The 23514-nt window shown below is 40.9% G+C and overlaps 1 protein-coding gene across 1 annotated transcript; it reads left to right on the forward strand.

Moving 5' to 3' along the window:
- Positions 1–146: 146 nt before the first annotated feature.
- On the forward strand, positions 147–19828 carry SLC30A8 (solute carrier family 30 member 8). Its single transcript, XM_048286929.1, has 8 exons — positions 147–226; positions 7193–7392; positions 11247–11393; positions 15028–15181; positions 15697–15886; positions 16284–16389; positions 18532–18666; positions 19683–19828. The coding sequence occupies exons 1-8, from the start codon at positions 147–149 to the stop codon at positions 19826–19828; spliced, it is 1158 nt and encodes a 385-aa protein (XP_048142886.1).
- Positions 19829–23514: the final 3686 nt, after the last annotated feature.

A 23514-nucleotide genomic window follows, 5' to 3' on the forward strand; every position in this document is an offset into this window, starting at 1 on the left:
TGGGAAGATTATTAAAACATTTTAATTTAAAAATATTTGGTAGAGACTTCTATATAAATCAAGAGGACATTTCTGCCCATATCGCTTCAGACAGAGAAAAGAGAGTTTAAAGGGAAAAAACAAGCAAAACCCCATCGACTTTCCTCATGGCTGCTAAAAAGAGTCTTGAAAGAGCTTGTCTTGTGAGCGAGAGGGACACCAAGAAGTACTCCTTGGCCTTAGACAGGTAACACAACTCTTTGTTTCCTTCACTGCCATTTCTGCATCAGAGCAATATGAGATCACCGATCTGCCAACCAGCTGCAGGTATTGAAGTCTGAAGAGTATCACCATGCATACATTTTACTACTTTCAAAATGTTTTGTTCATTTTTTTCCTTCCCAAACTTTCTTATTAGATATTTGAAACCTTTACTAGACAGCAGTCTGATGTGTCTGTGTCTGTGATGGATTGAACCAATCTACTGTTGAAGCAAGTGTCTCCTGCTATGTATTTTATAAGCTTAGTAGATTTATTGTAGGATGCAAAACCTCATCGATTATGCTGCAATTTTAGGCTGAATTATAATTGTGCGATTGACACCATGTTTGACTCAAGGCTCCTTCATGCTTGAATGTCTAAATTATCCACTTGGTTTGAAAGAAAGATGATGCTATATTCTTGTGGATAATCTATTGGGCTTAGAGTTAATGTACCTCTTGTGTGCCAGAGGTCCTGTGAGTAAAAGCTTGCTAGAGTGGGGAAAGATCCTCTGAAAACATATGATATACTGTAGATTGGGTTAAAAAATGACTATAAATGTCTATCATGAAATAGTTTTGCAGTTTAACTTATTTTCATTCTTCGTCTTGACTCAGACTAGCAAGTATTTTTAAAAGAAAATAGCTGCTCAGTTACAGCTTAGCACCTCTTGACATTTCCATTATCTCATTGGTTTTCAGGTTATTTATTGCTTGGCTCTCTTAAAACATGTGGGACAGAAACTTGGTGTAAACACTGTCAGTTCAAATAGAAATCTGTCTCTGTCTCTTCATGTTCTTATACTGGGGTCAGTGCCATCGTATTTTAGTCAATTGAACATCTGGGTTATTATTTAAGTATTATTACATGGCTCCATAAATATAGATGGCACTGTCCAAAATGACTTCTGTGGTAATATTTATATTTCAGAAAGATCCCGTATGATTCTGCAGTTCATTTTAGTTTTTGAAGACACTCAGTGCTTTTTGAAAGTTTGCAGTTTTGTGGGCACAGCTTCAGTACTTGAGGTCCTTTGGCCCCTTGCAACCTCTGGACACAAAGGACAGCTCAGGGCAAACCCATTATATGGTCCCCTGAGACAGGGACAGTTGTTAGGCTGCCTTGTGAGGAAGCAATTTTTTCCCTGGATCACCAGTAATGGGGAATATCCCTGGTAAGATGAGAGGTAAAATGCACACCAGGGGCAAGTATCCCTGGCAGTTGATCCTCCCATCTGAGAGCTGACTCATGTTCTGAAGGAGTCAAATTTTTTCTAATAATTATTTCTTAATTTAGGATTGAAATTAGTTGAGGTGAATTGCTGAAGCAATTGTGATTGTTGGGCTGATGCTGCAGCTACATGCAATAGCCCCTGAGATGGAGGGCTCTGCAGTGGTGGTCCCGAGGTGGCTGAGTGATGGAGGTGGCAACACAGCTCTCCAAAATGAAGACAACTTGTCGTCTAGCCATGTGACTTTTGTGCTGCATCTCCATTTTGCTTTTTCTGCCAGATGAAATTTGATTAACTGCACAATCTAATTACTCTATTCCAGAAATAACCAAAAATGGGGGCTGAGAGCCAGAGTCTCCCTCCTGTTGGAAAGAGCTGGTAGCACAGGGGAAGCCCTTGCCCTGCTCCCTGTTGCACCCAGCAGCTTGGGGTGCCAGCCCGGTGACACAGGGTGCCAGCCCGTGAGCCACAGCCAGCCCATCAGGGGATGCAGCCTTCTGGTCCTGGGGTCACAGAGCAGCTGCCTGCACAGCTACAGGTGTACTAAGCTAAGAGTAGTAATAGGCTTATCTGTTGTAGATGTGGTCTCACAAATCTGTCTGTCCCAGGTGCAGGACTTTACATTTGTTCTTGTGAAATTACAGATGGCTCCTGTTGAGCTCTTCCTCCAGACTCCTTATGGCAGCCTTGCCCTTCAATCCATCAGCTGCCCCTCCAAGGTTGGCATCATCTGCCAATGTAATCAGGGTGCACTGCACCTCCCCCTCCAGAGGAAGGCATTACACAGGATGGGTCTCAGGACAGGACACGACTTCCCACCAGACTTGAGGAAGGTTATGAACCATTATGGCTGCAGGGTCTGAAGCTGAGCACTCAGATCCTCCTGCTTCATGCAAAAGTGTTGTCTGTAAGTCATATACCATCTATCTTTAAATTAGATCTAAACTAGGTGTCTGAGGTAGTTTTGTTTGGTCTTTTCATAGTCAGTGGTGGTATTAAGAGAGAATTAAGTTCTTCTAATGATTAATCATTTATATTCTATTTTGTCTCTGAGACAAGAGACAAAGTAGGGGAAAAACCCAGCGGTGGGCAATGCTGAAAGCAGGAAAGTCATGTGGAAATGTTGGGGTTTGTCTTCATGCAAAAGTTTTTAACAGAGGGCATTAACATGACCTGTAGATATTCCTATGTATAGGCCTTAGACTCATAATTGGTTCCTGTGTGCCAGGCTCATACCAGCAGGTAAAAAGCTTGAAGTGAACCTGGGAGATTATTTCTTCAGGTGAAGAGTGATTTTCTATAGCAAGAACATAAGGAATATTTTCTTTTTCTCCCTTCCTGCAGGCAATATGAAAACTCTTATGAGATCAAAGACTCATCATCAAATAAAGGCTTTCCACCACTCCTTATCCTTTACAGAATCAATGCTCAGGAGGGTTATAGGTGTTTCTTGTGATTTCTGGACTGTTTTAGCTGAGGGCCCTGTGGTTATGTCTCCTTTGTACTGGCTTGCCAGCTGGTCCTAGTAGCACACAGTACTTTAGCAGACTCGGCAAACCCAATCCCATCGCCTTTGCCCTCCTGCAGGGGACATAAGGACCCTGCAGAAAGGACTGTGTCTGCCCAGTACTGGCCATATGCCGTCTCCAGTACTCCCACTTCAGCTTTGGCCACTTTCTCTGAGAAAGAAAATTAGAACCAAGGTAGTAACTGATATGAAGTAGAAATTAAATAACTAGGGCATCAGCTCAGAAAATTGATGGTTCAGAGGTATAACAATGATACACAAAATCATGAATGATGTGAGGCAGGTAAACAGGGAATAGTCATTTATTATTTCTAACAGTATAAGAACTAATTAAAATAGCAGGCAGACATCTTCAGAGTGACAAAAGACACATTGTTTTTACACACATCATAATTAAATTGTGGAACTCAATACTTTCAAGTCAGCTGGTTTTGTGGAATAAAGATGTGTAAAAAGGGGTTGGACAGGAGCTCTGGTTCAGAACTGGGGAGCAGTAACTCTCTGGGAATGTTCCTCTTTAGTACTTTGACATTATGTATTCCTTCATGCTTATGACAGAATTTGGATACTTGGCTCCATGCACCTCTGGTCTGTCTCCAGGCAGCTATTGTTATAGTGTTATGGAGAAGGAAAATTATTGACAATGCTTTTACCCATATAGGGCCAGGCCCTCAAAATGAGGCCAAATAAAATAACTAAGGCATGAATTCCTATCTAATGGAAAACTAAATGTATGCAAATATATAAATATTTGCCTTTATTTTGTGCCCTCAGTAAGGAAAATGAGAAACTGGACAGACAGGCTATTAACAGGGTCTTAAATACCTTGGAAATATTCAAGATTGGTACATCAATTGAAATCGGAATGGTGCCAGCATAAGGGATGTGACTATGGCTTTGATGAATTTTTCTCTGAAGGCAGTTTCATTATCCTTTCAGGCACCAGAAAATTACTGTTTTCCCTCATGAAGAAGATGATCTCCTGTGGAAAGTGCAGTGATTCCACATTTTCCTCTTTTGACTGGGGAACTCATAATGGTCTAGGAGGATAGCAATTATTCCCATAAGCCTGCAGATCAAGGCACCCAGCAGATCAAGTGAAAATAAACAGAAAGGAAGTTGTAATAAAAAGCTATTGCTAATGATTTGTGTGGAATCTGCAATATGTATTAATATTTTCTGCTTCCCCCTTCCGGGCATGACTCAGTTGGAGCCCTTCAGTGACATTCCCCTGACTATCTTTTTTACAAAGGAAAGAGAATCCAAACTGGAGAAAAGATTATGTTTTAATCTGTGACTTTGCACAGAGATCTGATGCTCAAAGGCTGTATCTTGCTCTAAAACACTATGAAGGGGTTTCTGGTCTAACACAGCTGATCTTTGCACTTTAAGCTTTTGATTCACACTTTTATAAAACTGCCTCTTAGATTCTTAGATTCTTTTAATTAGTGGCAGGCAGCTTTTGAAAGAGAAAAATAATGGTTACATACAGGAGCTGGCAGGAGTTTTCCCAACTCATCAGGCCAGATGCTGTTCTGCAAGTTCAAAGGGAGCAGTGAATGCTTCCCACCTCTGGCAACTGGGGCACTTTTATTTAGGTACCCTTTAGACAGAAAAATGTGACATTTGTGGGTTTATGCTGTCTCTGTTTGCTTTTGCATCTGTCCAGCAAGATCTGAGGGGCAGTGCTTTCCTGCCCCTCAGTGATGCCCCGAGGCTTTGTTAGTTGACAGAGAGACTGGAAGACAAAAAACAAAAGAGAGTGAGATCACAGAGTGACCTATTTTGCTAACAGCAAGGAAAGGACTTGGAGGCTCAGAATCTGCAGCAGTAATTTTGGCACTCCTGCCTGAGAGGCTGGTGAGCTGATCATGACTCATGTCATTAAGATGATTTTAATGTTCAATGCCAGCTGATGAAAATTGAGGTAAGGGGAAATTAATTTTACATGCAAACCATATAAAAGCATTGGAAGTTAACTCCAGAGAGAGATCATGAGAAAGAAAATCTTGCCTGCCTGGATCTCCAGGGGAGAGTGAGAGAACTACAGCATTTTATTCAGCCATCTGGAAGGAATTAATTTGTGGTACCTTCTGTGTCTAATTCATCAGGAAAATATTGTACAAAAATGACACAGTGCACATTAAGAACCTGATAAATGTAAAACTAAAGGACTGGAGAAGGACTGGCTGGTGGGGACCCCAGCTGCCAGATGGGCAGCCCATCAGTATGGGCAGCCCAGACAGTCCAGCTCCCATTTATTTGTTGTTGTGGGGAAAATAAAGGAAAATGCTGACAAAATGACTAAGAAGACTCACTGTCTCCAAACATCATGCATTAAATCTGACCAGTTGCTCTTTCACACATATGTACAAGGGGAATCAGTCATCTCTGCTGAGCAAACAGAGACCACATGCTAACCTGGCTGGGAAAGAGGCTGACTCAGGGGAACACCGCACCCTTGGAACATCTCAATAATATTTACAGAACCAAATCCACATTGATTATCTACAGTTGCAGGGCTTGGCTGCCTAGGTGTGTCTTCTTTCTCCAATACCTCTGTGGTGTTGATGAACATAAAAGGCCAAGGCATTCACAGCTCTGCAGGTGCCTTTGCCTCTTGCCCATCAGTGTGGGGCATCTGGCAGGACTTCAGACATGCTGAGCAGCTGCAGCCCCCTCAGGCTGCCCAAAAAAAGCAGCTGGAAAAAGCTTGTGATTTCAGTACAGTTTTTTTCTTGACATTGACTACTGCAGGTTGGCAGCCACCAGCTGATTTCTTTCCAGTGAGATTTTAGGCATCTTGACACTTCTATAAACAGTGCAGAAACACTACAGAAAGTCACCAGGACTCTTGTTACTTCCTGGAGCCCAGGTTTCCTTCACTCAGCTGAAGAAACAATTCTTCCTGGTCCCAGAGAAAAGTCTGAAGTCAAAAGGGGGAAAAGCCACTGGGGCAGCTAAGCTCAGCCCCACCCAGGCTGATTTCAGACTTGGAAAAAAAAGCGGTGGAGTTTGCTGTGTTTCTGGGTAGCCCCTGCACACACAGACCTCAAATAGCTGCAACATGTGGTTATATGGACGTTGTGTATGTGCATCTTGGCAGAATTCATCTTCTGGTGCCACAGTCTCAGTACACTGTGATCACATCAGGAGTAGCTCTGGCAACAAGGGTTGTATTGGGAGACACAGAATGGTTTTAAGTCGAGCCTCCTGGGACAAGCTTTAGAGGGGGCTTTTTGCCATTTGGGCTCCTTTTCTATTGAGAGATAATGAGAAGGGAACATCCTTGCTCACCAAAACACCTTGGGAGATTCTCTGAGTTGCTCTACTGAGAGCACCAGATGTTGTGGTCATCCAGGAGCTTCCACAGTTGCAGTGCAATGTGCTTGGCCCAGGAGCTCTCTACCCCCACCCTGTATTTCCTGTGCAGGAATCCTGAGAGGGACAACACTGAGGTTTTGTGGCAGAGCAGACTTGGCTGAGAAATCCCCTTGTGATGGAGCAATGCTCAAAGAGCCACTTCTGCTGGACTTCTCACCGTTCCACAAAATCAGTGGTGCAAAGGATTCAACATACTATGGAGAATTGATTTCTTTGATTTTTTAAATACCTTTGAGATTTTTTGGCTAATATTTTCTATGCTCAGGCTCTGCTGGAATATTGGTAGATTTTGTACATATGTGGAAATTTGAGATAAAATAGTTCTGTGTGCAAAGAGATGAGAGAAATATCTTTATCTGATTTTATTTAAGAAAAAGAAGTTTGGGGTGGTTTTTTGACTAGTCTTCCTGACAAAGCTGTTTGGAATAAAATCCTGACTTTTTTAGTAGAATTTTCTCCATGTTATGCTGAATTTGGTAGCTATTTGCATGAGGTACAACTTTTTCAAAGTCATGTGGTGTGCATGAGACACACAGGTTAAGAAAGCGACCCTGCGCTTCATAAACTGCTAAATGATGTAGGAGCGCCCAAAGAGCTGGGAAACACGGCCAGAGCACTCATTTCATGTGCAGCTCCGTCCCAGCGCCTTGCTTGTGCGAACAAGCCTCTTCTATGACCTGCTCTGCTGTTCCCAATGCTGCTTTTATCCTTTGAAAGCATTAATTACATAGTTTCTGGTGCTGTAGGACTAGACGCCTGAATAACCATGGTTTTTCTTTTCTAACCTTCTGTTTCTTTCTATCCCAAAGGATGAGCTGGCTTCAGAAGAATTCAAATGAAGAGAGGCAGCAGCAGGAAGCAGTAGCTAATCCAGCGTATCACTGTCACAGCTACTCACAGGCCTATAAGAACAGAAAGAGGGAGCAGCATCAAGCCAGGAGGAAGCTCTGTGTAGCATCAGTAATTTGCACCTTCTTCATGATTGCTGAGATAACAGGGGAGTATGTGTGTTCAAAAAGAGTCCAGTCAGGTGCCCAGCACAGCCACATTCTTCCCTTCACTCAGACTACAGGGACCATGGTGACAGGAGTGAACCCATCTGGCATTAAATAACTCTCCTTTGTCCTTTAAAAGAATTGGGAGGAGGAAAGGGTTTAAGTGAAATTATCAAAATATTTTCATATATTCATTCAAGGATTGCATCTGGGTAGGAATACAAAGATCTGAAATGGTCTGAACCGTTCTTCCAGGTCTTAAGCTTGACTAGAAGTGACTAGCATGTCTTAGCATCATGTCACAAAAGGTTTCTAATAAATTGGGTTACATTCTTTTTAAAAGATTAAAAGATTTTACATATTTATCCAGGTGAATGAGACCTCAGCACTGATGGAGGCTGCTAGCAGCAGGATCTGAAAATAAATGCAAGAGTCTTTACAAAATCCAGGGAAATCCAGGGCCAGATTAGCCATCTGTTTTTCTACAGTTAAGTCAGTGTATTTATATCAGGGCACGTTTATCTTTTAAATTGGCCTGCTGGTGTGTCTCTGGATCAATGGAAGATTATTCCCCTACCTAATTAGCTTTCACTTCTGAACCCACCCTACAATATCCAGTATAGGTATTTGGCTTGCTCATAGAGCATCAGCTTTCATTTTGTCTCACTGATAGGCTCTCTCCATGGATTCTGTGATATTTATATCCACCTGATAGTTCCTGGCTCTTTAATTTGCCCTTCTCTGCAGTGAGCTGAGGTAAGGGAAGGCATGAGGAATCCCACAGTCTTTTGCCATATGTGTTCCAGTCGATGTAACAAAAATCAGCCAGGAAGGCCTCTGAAACCCATATTTTCCCAGCTCAGACATCTCTGGAGCCCCATGAAAACGAAACAGAAAGGCTTTGTCTTCCCCACAGGTGAGAAGTGGAGGCACTGACAGAGTTGCTACATTTCTGCATTCTCCCCTGGCTGCCAAACCCAGCAGGGACTTCTCCAACTCTTCCCTCCCACGTACTCCCTCTGCACGAAGCCCCATTGTTTGTAGGTGACGTGCATTTCCCCCATGAAAACCGGTGCATGCTGCTAATCCCCATGCAGCAATTTCCCGTGCCAGAAGTAATGCATTATTAACAAAACCATATAATCTGTAGGCTTAAGTTTGGTGAATGCAGCTATGCTGGAGGATAATTGGAAGGACAGATGATATGTTAACTAAATGTTTCGTTTTGCTTAATGAATCATGCAGCTTTTTTGCAGTGACAGCTTAAGTAACAGGCTTGAAGATCGTTTTGCTTCACACCATTAAACTTTGACAAACCAGTTATTAACTGCAGTTACAGACAGCTCTCTGTGGAGATTTTTGTAATTATGAACCATACATTTAATTTTTTTAATCATTAGGCAAGACTGCTGTGCCTGATGATTGACCACTGAGTGACTGACAATTTCTACTGCTTGTGGTCTATAAAGCTATAAGCATCCATTGTAGGGAACGGTAAGTCTTAAAGGCCACTTGTTGGGAGTATTGATAAAAAGCTGTAAAAGCCTGTAACTATTACACACGTTTTGCTCCTGAAGATAAAGAATGTCTTCCCATCCCCTCCTTGCCCTCTAAGGGCAAACAGCTTCCGTGGGCATTATTATGCTAAACAGAAGAAACAAAGCTGCATCACTCTCAGGGAGGCTGAGAAGTTGTGCTTCTTTGAATACCTAGATCTTTCCTGATACTTTTTCACAAACCGTCTGTGCTGGCCATTACTGGTTTCTCAAACAGGGCACTGCTGGTTGAGCCTGATACACCACCAACTCTCTTTGAAAGACAATTATCTTCTGTTCTTCTAAGGCAGATCCATCACAATTTGCATAGACTTGGAGATATCAGTCAGACCAATACCATCCTGTGTGGAGCCCAGATATGAAAGTGCTTTCCAATTGTTTTTGGTGGTTAAGGACCAAATGTGGATTTCAAAGTACTTCACTTCCACTTGGGCAGTAGAAAGAAAGACAAACCCTGCATGTGGCCTCATGTCAGAGCAGAACGTAAAAACTTGATCAGTGAGACAAGTTGCTAAGTTAAGCAGACTGAGATCTCTGAAACTCACCCGAGGCATTAGTTATGCCATCAATACATAAAATAAAATTTTGCAAACATTTTTCAAAGACAGCAGGCTAGAAGCAAACTTTTGAGATGCTGTCCCACAGAACACGGCAATAGAGTATATAAAAGGGTTTTGCCCACAGCTTGTGATCAACATATCTGTTTGCTGAAAGATACCCGATGCCTGTCTTATTAACATCTGGGCACTGCCAGACAAGCCTTCTTCCCCCTGCTATGCACAACTGCCTCCCTCTTGAGATACAGCTACTCTGCAAACAGTGAAAGTCTAAGAGATGTGCCATGACCAAAAAGTATCTGCGCATTTATACTTGAGCATGTGCTGGGGAATACTTATTCTGATGAATTTTTCATTTTACTGTAAGGAATGAGATGCCCCCAAATTCCACAGACATGCTTTCTCTCTTTTGGGAAGTAACTTTGGGCAAAATTCTGTGCTGAAAAAACTTAGGTTGTTAGGTATTCTAATCTAAAATATGCATAGAGGAGGAAATTAAATAGACAGTCCATCCTGCTGGCACGAAAATGCTCCAACTATAAGGAAACAAGAGATATATCTACATGTCCTTTTGGCAGTGGTATGTTGCCAAAGATTTGAACGAGGCATTTTATTGTTTCAGTATCCGCACTGTAACAAATATACATCGTGTTGCAGTATCTGCACTGTAACATTTTATGATGTTTTATAGGCTTCATTGATTCTCATATGGGTTGTGGTCAGGAGAAATTAGTGAGCTGAAATTAATTAAATGACTGAAGAATGAAAATGATTGCCAAATGCAGAAACTAGGTGTTTTGGCTCTATTATTTCACATTTCTGATGAAAAGACTCCCCTGTTGTAATGAGTTGGAAGGACAGTGGGATCCTTGTCTTCTCCTGCAGCCACCAGCAGCTGGGGCAGTTTAAAGCAAACTTTTAGTTTATTGGATTTGCCTTTAGCCCTGAGACATGGTTAGAAGAATTTGGCAAAATAATGATATTTAGCTTATTGAGTAAAAGAAATAAAGAATTAAAATAACCCAAAATGTTTTGAATTTGGTGGGGTTTTTTCTTCAGAATCCACATAAATCTAAACCCCCACAGAGTAAAATTATATTCAGCCACATTTTTTGAGCTCTGGCAGGAAAATTAAGTTGTGCATTACAGATTCAAAATGGTAGATTTGTGCTGAGAACAGAACATTTTTCTCTATGCCCTCACTAAAATGATTGATTGCTTATCACAGTTCTCCTACGGGGACCTTTCCATGTATTCCTGTTTTAGTGTTGCCTGTGACAAATAGAGTCAGGCAGCAGGAAGAACATTCATATTTTCCTATAACAAATAGGAAATGAGTCCCATAAGCTAGGTCTCTGAACTGCTGTACATACATAAAAATATCAGTGTTCTGTGAAAAGATAGTGGGAGGATACTGGAAATGTGATTCCTAATATGGCTTTTCACAAAAAATCAGATATTAAAATAGTCAACAGTCCAATAGTAATATAACTACAGAACTAATGTATCACAACTCTTATTGTTCTTAGGTCTCTCTCTAACAAAGAAATCTGGCTTATGTATTTCCATTAGTTCATACCTTTCATTGCTTGAATGAGGTACAAAATTAAATTATCTTTGAAGATGTTTGGGTCTTGTGTATGATGACTGAAAATTGAGTGCTCCCTTTGATTCTCAGCAAAACAGGTCTTGAGTTTGATGTGGTTGGCTCAACCTTCTGACCAGAGCCATGATGTGGACGCGTGTTTCACACAGGTGGGCAGATCGCCGGGAGCCTGGCGGTGGTCACCGATGCGGCACACATCCTGGTGGACCTGACAAGCTTCATGATCAGCCTCTTCTCGCTGTGGCTCACCTCCAAACCTCCTACCAAACAGTTAACTTTTGGGTGGCATCGAGCAGGTAGGAAACACGTCACAGTATGAATATGTGGAATGGGAAAGAGAAGTTATCACAGCCAGGGGCTGGAGAACATGCTGATGTCCAACATAGGTCTGCAGGCATTGAGAGACAGTGCACTAATGTTCCCACGGGTCTCAAGACACAAAACCAAGAAAGACAGTGATTTTCAAAGAAGAGTCATCTCTTAGTTAAAAGCATGTCTTTCAGTTCATTATTTACCATAGTTTTGGGCTGGTGCTAACTTTGGTTGAAATAACAGTAACTTCTTTCAGTGACTTGAATGTGTGGAGGACTGAGCTCTCAATCTGTTATGAAACACAAGTTTCTATAAAAGCAACAATAACTATAAAAATGAGGGTTTGCTCCATTTCTAAAGCAAATTATTATTTTAAAAAGTCAGCAATGTTACATTCATAGAAAAGTGAGATCCTTTAACATTTACCCTTTTCTAGATTCTCTTCTTTCATATCTCTTTATCACTGTTGGTTTTTATCAGATGCAAACACAGGCAGGTTTTTTAAGCACTCTGTCCTCAACCTAAAACGATGATTTTACAGATGATACCTAATACCAAAAGCCTGACAATCAAACACAAGTGTTTTTATAAAAACAAGACACTAGCAAAATATTAACCATGAGAATCATTTTCTGGGAGTATGAGTCTGTTCAAGATTTAGACACGTAAATATCAATGCCTCCATGTACATGAGCACCTTTAAGCATGGGGTCCAGGTCTCTGATACATTCAACAGAAATCTTGACTCCATTCAGCCTCCTAAACATGGAAGTCCAGTGTCACATCTCTAGAATGTTTGAGGTTTATGCATGGTAATGACAGCTGTTGCACAAGACCCATAGCAGACTGCACAGGGTGCCAAGCACAAGACCAGGGCATGTCATATGTGACCAGACACTCACAGTTAAGAAACCAGTATTTTTTCCCAGTCAGTCAATGGAACAGGGAACTGTGTCAATCACTATTAATTTGATGTCCATTGTCCACAGGGCAAGCTTAGACACTTAGCTAATGCCTCCAGGAAGATAATTTAGTTGTCTCTGTCTGAATCTCATGCTGGATGTCTCAGGGCTCAGTTTTGTCGCTTATATGTAAATGATTTGTGATGTTTGAAATCCAGTTGCCACTCTGGAACTCTATGAGTCAATTATACACCTTGTGTCAAGCCATACATGGAGGTGTTAGTGTATCTCAAATGACTCTGGACGCCTGTGCACCTGAACCAAGGACTCAGAAGATAAATGCTTCAAGGATGTTCAGTAGGAGGGTCCAGAAAGAGCTTCTGACTCAGATGTCTGTAGGCCAAGGTTTGTTGGAGCTGCAGAAAGTACCAGGGAAGACATATGCCATAGTCATCCTGTCTTTCTGTAGCTTCCTGAGTGTAATCTACCAGCTCGGCTGGAAACAGGCTGCTGGGTGAGTGGGAGGTTCAGTATGGCTCAAGCATGGCTGGCATTGTGTAGACAACACACAGCTGAATTTTGCAGACTTAGTAAACTACTACTTAACATCAGTTGAGCCACCATTACTTTTTATGTTTATGACCTCTTAGCCTGGGGGGAAAAAAGTGAGACACCTCTCTTGCTAATGTAGGCAGGTTCAGCCACTTCATGTAACTTCATCCTCTGTTGGAACTAGATTATTTTTATTTTGTCATTGCAATGCAGAACTTCAAAACCAATCCTTTATTGCCTTTTTATCCTGGTAGCAAAGAGAGCCTTGCATCAAATGTTAGAAGCTATTTAATTGCATTCCATGATTGGTATCCTGTTTCTTGCTTAGTTTCCTGGCTATATTTTCAGTTAAATATGCAGGTGTGTACCTTAATAGAGTAGCCGAGGGCAGTCAGGTGGCAAAGTCACTATTCACTGACTACCAAGGTCTTGCAGGTGCAGCCCTCCATGTCACTGGAAGCTGTTTCTTCACTGCTTCCCTCAGACTGATAGATATTGTCACGAAAAGACTCTGTATGGCAGTGCTGAGGTTTAGCAGAAGCCATCTGAATGCCTCCTGCCCTCCATGCCAAAGCAGTGCAGCTACTTTCAGCAACACAGAAACACAATATTGAATAAGACTGATAGTGTGAGCCAAACTATTTCCAAGTACAAAAACTCTCTTGCACCTTAATTTCCCTCAGCTGTGACTCAGAGATTCCCACACAATCCTACACTATTGTTTGCTGTGCTCTGTTAGTGCTAGTAGGTCTGAAAAAAAGTAACTGAGAACATCTCAAGTGAAGTATTTAGCGCTGCTGAACTGGTCTGTAAGCTTAACTAAACTTCTGCTAAGATACTCCATTGAAAAGTAATATGTAAAGATGACTGCTAATGTTCTGTTGTGGAAGATATACCTAAATCCACACAGGTGAATGCCTGTGTTCACAAGAGCTCTTGGCTGCTTTCATGTCAATGATAGCACAGCCATCAACACCTTCAGCTGGGCCAAGTTTGCAGGTTCAGCCTATAACTTGCAGAAAAAAATTGTATTATTTATGTTTACTTCTATCTACTTTTAAGCAAAACTAGATTCCCCTGTTGGTGCACTTTCATTTATTACTTGCCAGTTTTAGGCAAAACAATTATTTGATAAGCATTTCCAGCCTGCAGAAGGGGTGATCCTCATAAAATTATGTTAAAAATCATAAGCTGTTTTAATGGATTGTCAGTGGAGGTCTGTGCAAATGCTTTCTGGTTGTCTACTGCCTTTCACTTTGCTGTGAGCTTGCATTTTCTTTGGTATTGTCTCGGTTGTGCTCATTTACCCATTCAAGTCACATGGCAATTACTAGTCCCACATCCTATTAAAAGCATGCTGCACATTCATATGCACTTCCCTGGACCTCTCCTATAACAGTGCAATAAAAGGTGGCCTTGGGGACTGGATTTATTTGAGCCCAACTCAAAGCCAATAGAGACAAAATTAAATTTTGCTACCCCAGGGAAAAAATAACTTCTTTTGTTCTCATCACAGCTAGTGGCGCAAAATGATTTTGTGGCAGTGGCAGGATGAGTTCCAGGATAAGTTTTGCTGACAGGACCTCGCTGGAGGCTGCTACTGTCTTTCTGAAGTGTGAGGTGGTGAGAGATGTGCAGAAACGGGGGAGGCTAATGGAGGGGGATTATGGCTGACAACGGGTTTGGGTGAGCTGTGCCTTTCTCCTTCCTTCAGACCTCTGCTCCTGTTGATGCCTGAAACCTAAGGCATCACTGTGATGAAGATAACCTTGTTGGGGGAGGAGGGCTGGTCTTTGGGGGTTTCACACCACACTGTCAGGGCCAGGCAAACTCCTTTTGCTCCTCCCAGAACTCCCCAAATGATCTTTTACGTCTCTCCAGTTTCTTAGAATGTTGCATGAACTCAGCAATGGAAAGGGCACAACAGTAGGAGCAGGTAGAACAGGGTTAGGCCACCCCATGCATAAGGCTACCCTGGATAGCCACTGGATTTGCTATGATCAGAAAGGAGGTTGACCCATTCTTTGTGAGCATCAAGTCTGCCAGCATACAAGAAGCAGCTCTCCTCTCTATAAAGCTCACAAACCTGGAACCATTATCATCAACCTCTTAAAATTTCTTGCATTCCTATTCTGACTCAAAATCAGATTGTTTTAATTCCTAGAAATTCTGGGAGCTTTGATGTCTATGATAATTGTTTGGATGGTGACGGGTGTGCTGATATATTTGGCTTGCATGAGGCTGCTACACCTGGATTACGATATTGATGCTACAGTGATGCTCATTACCTCTGCTTGTGCCGTGCTCGCCAACATCCTGTAAGTTATTTTGTTCTCCTCTCATGACATTTGAGCCTTGAACCTGCTGCTGTAATTCAATAAAAAAACTACAAAGAGATAATGGCCTCAAAAATATTAAGTGTTTATAAGTTCCATGAGGATATGGAAAAGGGTCAAAACGAGAGGTCCTGCTTCTCATTGAAAGTTGCAGCTGCTCTCCTCCTTTCTGTTAGCTGCCACCCTGGAAAGGCAATTTATGAATGTACAAACCCCAGGAAAAGATTATTCTCCATCTCACTTTTTATTAGATGTCAGAATATTCAAGAACTCTATAAAAAATGTGGCCTCATTAATTACCCCATTCACAGTCTTTCTTGATTACGCAAACCACTGAAAACCTAGGAATTATCTGCTCAGCCGCTCTGCATCTCTACTAGTGTGTCAGATTTTACTGTTCAGCATTCAGAAGTGAGAGGGGTGATGATGTGTATGACCTCACTGCTTTCAAGGATGCAATATATCCACTGATATTTGCAACTTTACCTGTCTTGCAGACTAAGTCTGATTCTGCACCAGACTGGCCACAGGCACAGCCATGGGGCACAAGCCAGGGAATGTGTGTCAGCGCCTCTGGAAAAGCCAGCTCTGAGCAATGCCAGCCTGCGGGCAGCCTTTGTGCACGCCATTGGAGATCTATTCCAGAGTATTAGTGTGTTAATTAGTGCACTTATAATCTTCTTTAAGGTTGGTTTTATTAGCTCATGTGCCTTCCCTGCAATCAAGGATAAGTGCTATTTTCACAGCATTGTGACACTAGGTACTATGTAAATATTTCCTCTGTCTTAATCATACACATTGTAATTGTGTCAAAGAGAATTATTCTTTTTCTTGGGAACTGAAATAACTGTTGAGAGTGTAACCCTTGCTTCTTGGTGTTTCAACTGGATGCTTTGGTGTCTCTCCCTTTCTTCATCTGTAGCACCTTCATTCCCTGTACTGAGGCTCTCTAACTGGCAAAGGAGGCCAGCATTCATTCTGTACTAGTTGAATGGGATATATTATTCTTTAATGTTAACTAATTAAAAATGACAATAACCACAAATAATGAAATTAACGAAGTGGTGTTTTCATATTTTTCTAGCCACAGTACAGAATAGCCGACCCAATCTGTACATTTGTGTTTTCCATCTTTGTTTTGGCAACTACCGTCCCGATTTTAAGGGATATCTTGACTGTCTTAATGGAAGGTAAGACCTGATTCCAGAATCAATACACTTACATTATGATTTTTTTCTGTTTCTTTCTCCATAATGATTATATATGCTAAAAAAAAAGTATAATAGCACATTTCTGAATCAGTTTCTGATATTCTCACGACTCTGATCGTACTTTAAACCGACTTTCAATTTTAATCAAAACAGTTTTCTACCATTACATTAGGTTTACACATATGCCAGTTTTTGTAAAAATCAGTGTACTAGTGTTTTGCTAATGAGCTCTGAGTTTCTTTTGTTTATCATATGTGTAGCATTTCTTTCTATCACCCCTTTGGCATATGAGATGCCTACTCACATTGTTCATTGTGTAGTTCCTTTACCCGTGTGAAATACATGTCTTTGCCAAGAAAAAGTGCTTTGAACTGTGTCTGTGAAATAGGCTGAGTGCAAGAAACAGAAGTTTACAGGATTTTCAGTTGCACCAGTCCAGAAAAACAAGCTATTGGAGCTTTCCAGTTGTGTTCAAGTGCATGGGAATAGAGAATTCTCAGCACAGCAGCAGCAAGAAGAGCCAGGCTTAGCAATATTTAGTCCTGTCAGATGTGGGCCTGAATATTTGTTTTGCAAGGCCAAATGACTTGAACAGTCACAGATGCATGTTTTTGCCTTCCTCACATTGAATAATATAATGCAAACTCTTTCTCAGCTATGAAGACATGAGGATTAAAGGGGAAAGTAGCTCTAACAGTGCAGGTTTTGAATGGCTACTCAGTGTGACTGCCTGAGTGGCTACTTCTGTCTTTCACTTGCACCTACTGCTGTTTCAATAAATAAAATATCCAATATTGTTACAATAGTCTCATTCTAGGGTTTTTTTGCCTTCAGTGATTGTGAGATAGAGATACTTCCATGTAGAAGTATACCTAGACAAGAGTGTGGCAACTAACTGTATTTTGGTTGCCAAAATATCAGATCTCTTGATTACTGGAAAAAAAAAAAAAATCAAACTACCAGGAAGGGGGAGCAACCCTTGACACTCAGGAGTTTCTTTGTCAAAGCAGTAACTCCCAGCTTCTGTAAACAGTGCTGATATGCCAAAGTCATCAGTGCTCTGTTCCCCTCTGCAACAAGCCCACTGTCCTCCTGAGCAGCTCTCTGGGGATTTTCCTATCTCCTAAGTAGCATATTCTGCCCAGAATTTTCTGAAAAGGGATTGGAAGCTGGAGCTGCTGTTTCAGTTTACTGATCCAAGTGGATTATGATGAGTATAGCTGTTCACATAGGCATAGAGATGCACTTATGAAAGATGTTGGTTCAAGGCCAGGACATGATCTGGCTAAATAGCTCACTACCATATGTAAACTGGACACCCAGATTGTTCCCTAAAACATGCTTGAGTCTCAACCTTCCATGGAGAAGTTTAAAACAAGGGATAAGATTCAATAGCACAGTGAACTCTGAAATAGATGGGCTTTCCAAAGCATCGAATACTTTTATAAAAATGATACATCTAAGTGAATAAAGGTTCACGATTCATTTTCCTCTATGGATCATCATTCTTATCCCTTAAAAATATTGTTTTCCCATTGTACTAGTTTGAAAACAAACCAGTGGGAGGCACCAAGTCAGAATAACAATTTAATGGAAATTAAAGAAAAGGAAAAAAAGTAAAAGAAAACACTGGTTCAAACTGACGGAGTCAAGATACAACCTGAGTCCCTGTTAGGCAGGGTGGTGGTAGCAGTCTGGTAGAATGGTGGCTGCAGTCCTCTGAAGCAGTGATCCTGTAGTAAAGGGGTCTGCTCTTCCTCAGAAAGTCCAGTGGTGGCTGTGTAGCTCCTGTCCTCTGGAAATCCAGTGGAAAGGATTATCTCTGGTGTTCAAAGTCCCAGATTATATCCAGGATGGGATGCTTGGTTCCTCCCTCTGGGTGGAGCATCTCACAATGGTGTAATGAGTCATGAGGCCAAGCCTTGATTAGGCTCATTAACAGAAGATGGTTTGGAGGGAGTTATCTCTGAGTCATGTGGCATGGCATTGATGGGCCATTAACAGAAAGATAGTCTGGGGGGAGGAGGCAAGGAAACACTGCCCCACCTGATTTCAACAGCTCATGAGGATGGTAATGGAATACCCTGCAACCCAGGACACCCATCAATTTCTCCTTTTCAGGAACATCAAAAGGATTTGCTTATGATGCCATAAAAGCAAGAATTTTAGCAGTTGAAAAAGTGGAGTCCGTTCACAACCTTCATCTTTGGTCTCTGACAATGAATCAAACTGCTCTCTCTGCTCACATTGCCACAGGTCAGTAAATTTCTATAAGCAGGGAGTAACTATCCAGCTGTTGTCTAGTAAAGGTCAGTCTTTCTTGATTCAGATTAAACTGACCATGTATCTGTTACTTGTCAAAAAAATTGTCATCATTTTGTTGGGAAAATAAAACCAACAATAATAACAAATAAAGCTCTCAGATCCTCCTCCCAGAAACCTTGACTAAACAACAAGGACCTCTCCTTAGCCCAAAACTTGAAAGCTGCAGAGGCTGTGGGGCAAGGAAATAAATGGCAAGCTATTTTTAATAAATTAAAAGAATTAGACTCAAACTGGATTTTTCTCACAATTTTGTCAAACTTGAAAACTGTTGGTCTCTACAAGAAAAACTTACAGGGCAAATCTGCATTCCTGATGTATCTCCCGCAGTAAAACAATCTTTTAAAATAGATGGAGTTTAGAAGTAGCTCCAGTTCATCTTTTAAAATATTATTTTAAATTGTTGTTCTTATCCCAGTTGACAAACTGTCCACTACCCAGGTCAATTTTCTTGCTTGTCTGTCTGCTTTTTATGTATTAAGAAAAAAAAAAAAGCCACCTGTGTTTGACCAAGGACAGGGCTAGAGGTGAAGTCCTCCATGGAGTCCCCACTTTCCAAAAACAGAGGGTCTATCAGCCACCCAAATCACTTGGCACTGCTGCTACTCCCTGACTGGATGAACTAATCTTTATTAAGTATTTCTGCTTTCCTCCAGTCTTCAGCCAAACTGAATTTCTATGGTGATTACTTTTAACTTAACTCTTGCCAAAATTGCATATTCCAACCACATTTGAATGAACAAATTTTGCTGACATGGAGGTTCCTGAAAGGAGGATAAAAAGGACAAGAAACACTTTTCAAACAAACTTCCTGTTCCAAGTTTCTGTCTATCCTAGAAGTATACAATATCTATACTCGATATCAATGTCTATATTAGAAGTATACAATACTTCTTTAAAGTATTGTCAAAATGTATGTGTTTTGATTATTTTCTGCTTACTATCTGTAGCAGACACAACAGACAGCCAGAAGATTTTGAGAGATATTACCCAAGTCTTGTTTGAGCACCACAGCTTCCACTCCATCACCATTCAGATTGAATCAGGACAGGATCAGAAAACAGACTGTGTCTTCTGCCAAGAGCCCAGGGATTAAAGGGAGCGGTGTGCTATGCCAAATAAATTTATCCCCTCTTACAGGTCAATGGAGACTATATGTGCTGGTTGAATGTAATTGATTAACAACAAATGGTAATTAACTGAAATAACAAGCCCTGCCATTGCAGGCAGAGCACGGGCCTTTCTTTGTTGGTATCATCTACCATGAGAGAACATGTAGTAGATCCAGCCATCAGCCAGATTGCCTGTCCATCAGCAGTTTCTTTCAATTACAAGAGGAATATCTAAATTATTCTTGACTAGACCAGAAGATCGGCAGTAAAGCAACATTTAGAGTGCCTGTCTGTAATTACAGGTAACAAAAACCAATCAACCTTCAAATTACCAACAGACAAATTATCACAGGTATAATGAAATGTGAGTTTGGTGTTATTAAAGCTCAACACTCAGGATGAAAGAGAAAATTTAAATTACCAAAGAGTTGAAGAAATCTGGGAAGGAAAGTGATGGTAGCATGTGCTTTCCCTGCCTTTTGGCAGACACTCTTCTTCCTGCCTATTAAGGGAAGTATCAGATATGTACCATATTCTTCTGCATGGATCACAAGAGAATTCATTCCGTTCATATTTGGCAAATAGCTCTTTGTTTTAGCTAACCCTATTTATTTTTCAGCCAGCCTTCAGGCAAACTCTTTCTTGCCAGGCATGGGCAGTATTCTGTACTATTAAGACAACCCATAACTCGAATAGTGCTGCACCATGATAAGTTACAAGAGAAGATTTGAGGTGGATTTCTGTGTGTCCATATCACAAGGTACCACTGAGTCATGGCAATAAAATAGTCCAGGTGCTCTTAGAAAATGAAAAAATAATCAGGGCAAGGAAAGACTGAGACCCATTGTGAACATCCTGTCTGATGTCATAGCTCAGAGTTCACGCCTGTGGGATGTTACCTAGTGACACTACTTCCCTGAAGTTATATCAGGTAATTGGAAAAAGCCTTTGGCATATCACACAGCCATTCACTTTAAAGGGAAGTGACATGCTTCTCCTTCAGGTAACTAATTCCCATGTTTCCTAACAAGATCTGAGTCATGGTTTCCCCGAGTGTTCCCACAAAACCACTCCAAACCACATGCTGCTTGCTCACTCCCACATTCCCCCTCCGCTTCCCCTGGAGAGGAGAAGCAGCGGCACAAAAGGTAAAGATTATAGGTTGGGATAAGAACAATTTACTGGAAACAGCAATGAAATAAGAGAATGAACAGGAGCAGCAGCAGTACCAATGACAGAGTGTACAAGAGATGAACAATTCACATGAGTGCTCACCTGTGGCAGTACCCCACTGTGCTGCCACACTACATGACCCCAAAGGGACCCTTTCCCCATCCCTGGGAAATGAGAGGAGGTGGTATAGAATAACCTCCAGGTCTTGGCCATGCCCCATCCTGGCTACTGCAAAAAATTAACTCTGTCCTGGCCAGAACTAGGACAATGTGTTAAATCTTCCTCTTTTACAAACTTGGCAATGCTTACAGCAGAACTGACAACAAAGAGTCAGGTCTTGCTGCAATCCCTCTATTTTTGTCCAACCAACTGAATTAAACTCTCGCCTGTTAGCAAAAGCAGGGCTTGCACTTCAAAATGCATGCTCCATTGCTCCAAAGAACTTCAATTCCGCCCCTGGCTGTAACAGTGCTTACCATGCAGAACTAGGCGTAATGTTTTCCCACTCCACAATTCTCTCTCCAACAGCTTTGGGGCTCACTTTACTAACAAGTTTGTTAGAACAAAATAAATTATATGATACCAAGTGGTACTGAGTTTCCAGAAACAGTAATGGAAGGACCATTGTGTTATTAAGGTATAAATAGACCTTGCTTTTTAGGGAATTCAGTTTTATTAGCAATAGGTTCACATTAGTTTTCTCCTTTATCATTCTAAGGAGATTAGAATTTTTTATTGGGGCTTTTGACTACAGATAATACATAATTATGTGATGATGGATTGATGTATTAAGCTGGCATTTGTTACCTGGTAGGGGAAACAAGAAATTATTCTGCTTAGTGGAAGATCTTAGTCAGGTAAACCTCCCACTGAAATCAGATGAGGTATTAAAACAAAACACCCGCTAGGAATTTCATGAGTATCTCATTACTTACCAGCTTGAAAGAGCTGAGGCCATAGCAGTGATATTCAGTACAGCAATAAAGACAATTCTTGCCCTTCACAGCTGAAACTCCAGAAGATAAGACACAAATAAATCAAAGCACAGTAAGAAATTCTAAATGAAGAAGTTAACTTGTATTTCAGCCAGTTTCTCTGCTGGTATAATTTAGCCTAGTTGCCTCCTACCAAAGGCAACTCAGCTGTGCTTGTCAGGCAACCTGAGTATTCTTTTCATTACTTAGAGAGGACAAGTTAATAGTGTGGCCATTATATGAAAGAAAATGTCTTTCTAAGTGTTTGGAACAAAATGAGGACACAGACCTGAATATAATAGGGAATTCTGAAGAGTTTTATGGTCAAGGACAATGTAAAAGATAGTGCATGGGTGACAGAAACATCCATATAGGACACAAATTCAGTTCTGAGATTAAGGTTGAGGTAGGGAAAAAGACCAGAATTTTAAGAGCAAGAGTAGATTTTGGAAAGAATTTAAACAGGCGATATGGTCTACTAAGAAAGTTATGTTCAATAGTAGAGCTGTGAAAAAGCTGGATGGAAGCAGCAGAAGAGGGACTGGAAAAAAAAAAATTCAGAAGTCAGTACCAGGACTGCTAAGGCTATCATGCAAATTAATTGAAAGTGGGAAAGTGTTTCATTATGTTTGGAAATTATCATTATTTGATAACTAGTTATCATTAGTTGTCATTATTATTTGAAAAGAGGAGCAGTGAAATATAAAAATGTGAGGAAAGAAGGAGTTAATCCAAAATAATGATCGGCAATGAAAAGGAGAGAGGGGCAAGTTGTAAAAATGTTTTAAGAAGGAGTTGAGGCAGCAGCTTCCATCCACAGTAATGTAACCTAGGTATGTGAGTAGTAAAGGTCAGGGCAGGATCAGGGAGGCAGAGGAGAAGTCTGGGTTTGTTAGCAGCAGCAAATGTATTTCAAGCAAAAAGAATTTAACCACATATCTTTAGCGAAAGCTAGAGACGTAAGGCAATTTAACATAAATATGATAGATTGAAGATGAATTTAGAGAAAATATTTACTTGTAGTTATAAATATTGCTATAAGGAGCTATGCATATGAATGTAAAATATATGTTTGTTCTTCATTCCTGTCTAAGTCTGATCCTCAGGGATATTATCTTGTTATAAGGTTGTCTTCAGAGTACTGTCTGACTGACTGGGGAGGATTTCTGCAGAAATGCTATTGCGATATGCAGAGGTCAGAGACAATTTCTAGACTTGTCTGCTTTTATTAACTTTACATCCTTTTGATTGTCAGAAGAATAACTACAATAAAACTGACCAAAAATTGTTAACTCTAAATTAGTCTTGGAACCACTGTGAAAAGGAAAAGTATTTCTCATGTAAGTGGTCTGTTTTCCATGCCTGATTGTTTTTTGATGGAGTTCAGTTCATGTGGGCAAGTACAGACTTTACTGGATAACCCATGCTGAAATTCTGTGAACATGTATGTACTCATTTTCCTCTAAATTTTGAAGTAGATATTATGCAGCTTGTAAATTATGTATTTCTCTAGTCCCCTAAAA

Source organism: Corvus hawaiiensis, chromosome 26, assembly GCF_020740725.1.
Source record: "Corvus hawaiiensis isolate bCorHaw1 chromosome 26, bCorHaw1.pri.cur, whole genome shotgun sequence".
NCBI classification, from domain to species: Eukaryota; Metazoa; Chordata; class Aves; order Passeriformes; family Corvidae; genus Corvus; species Corvus hawaiiensis.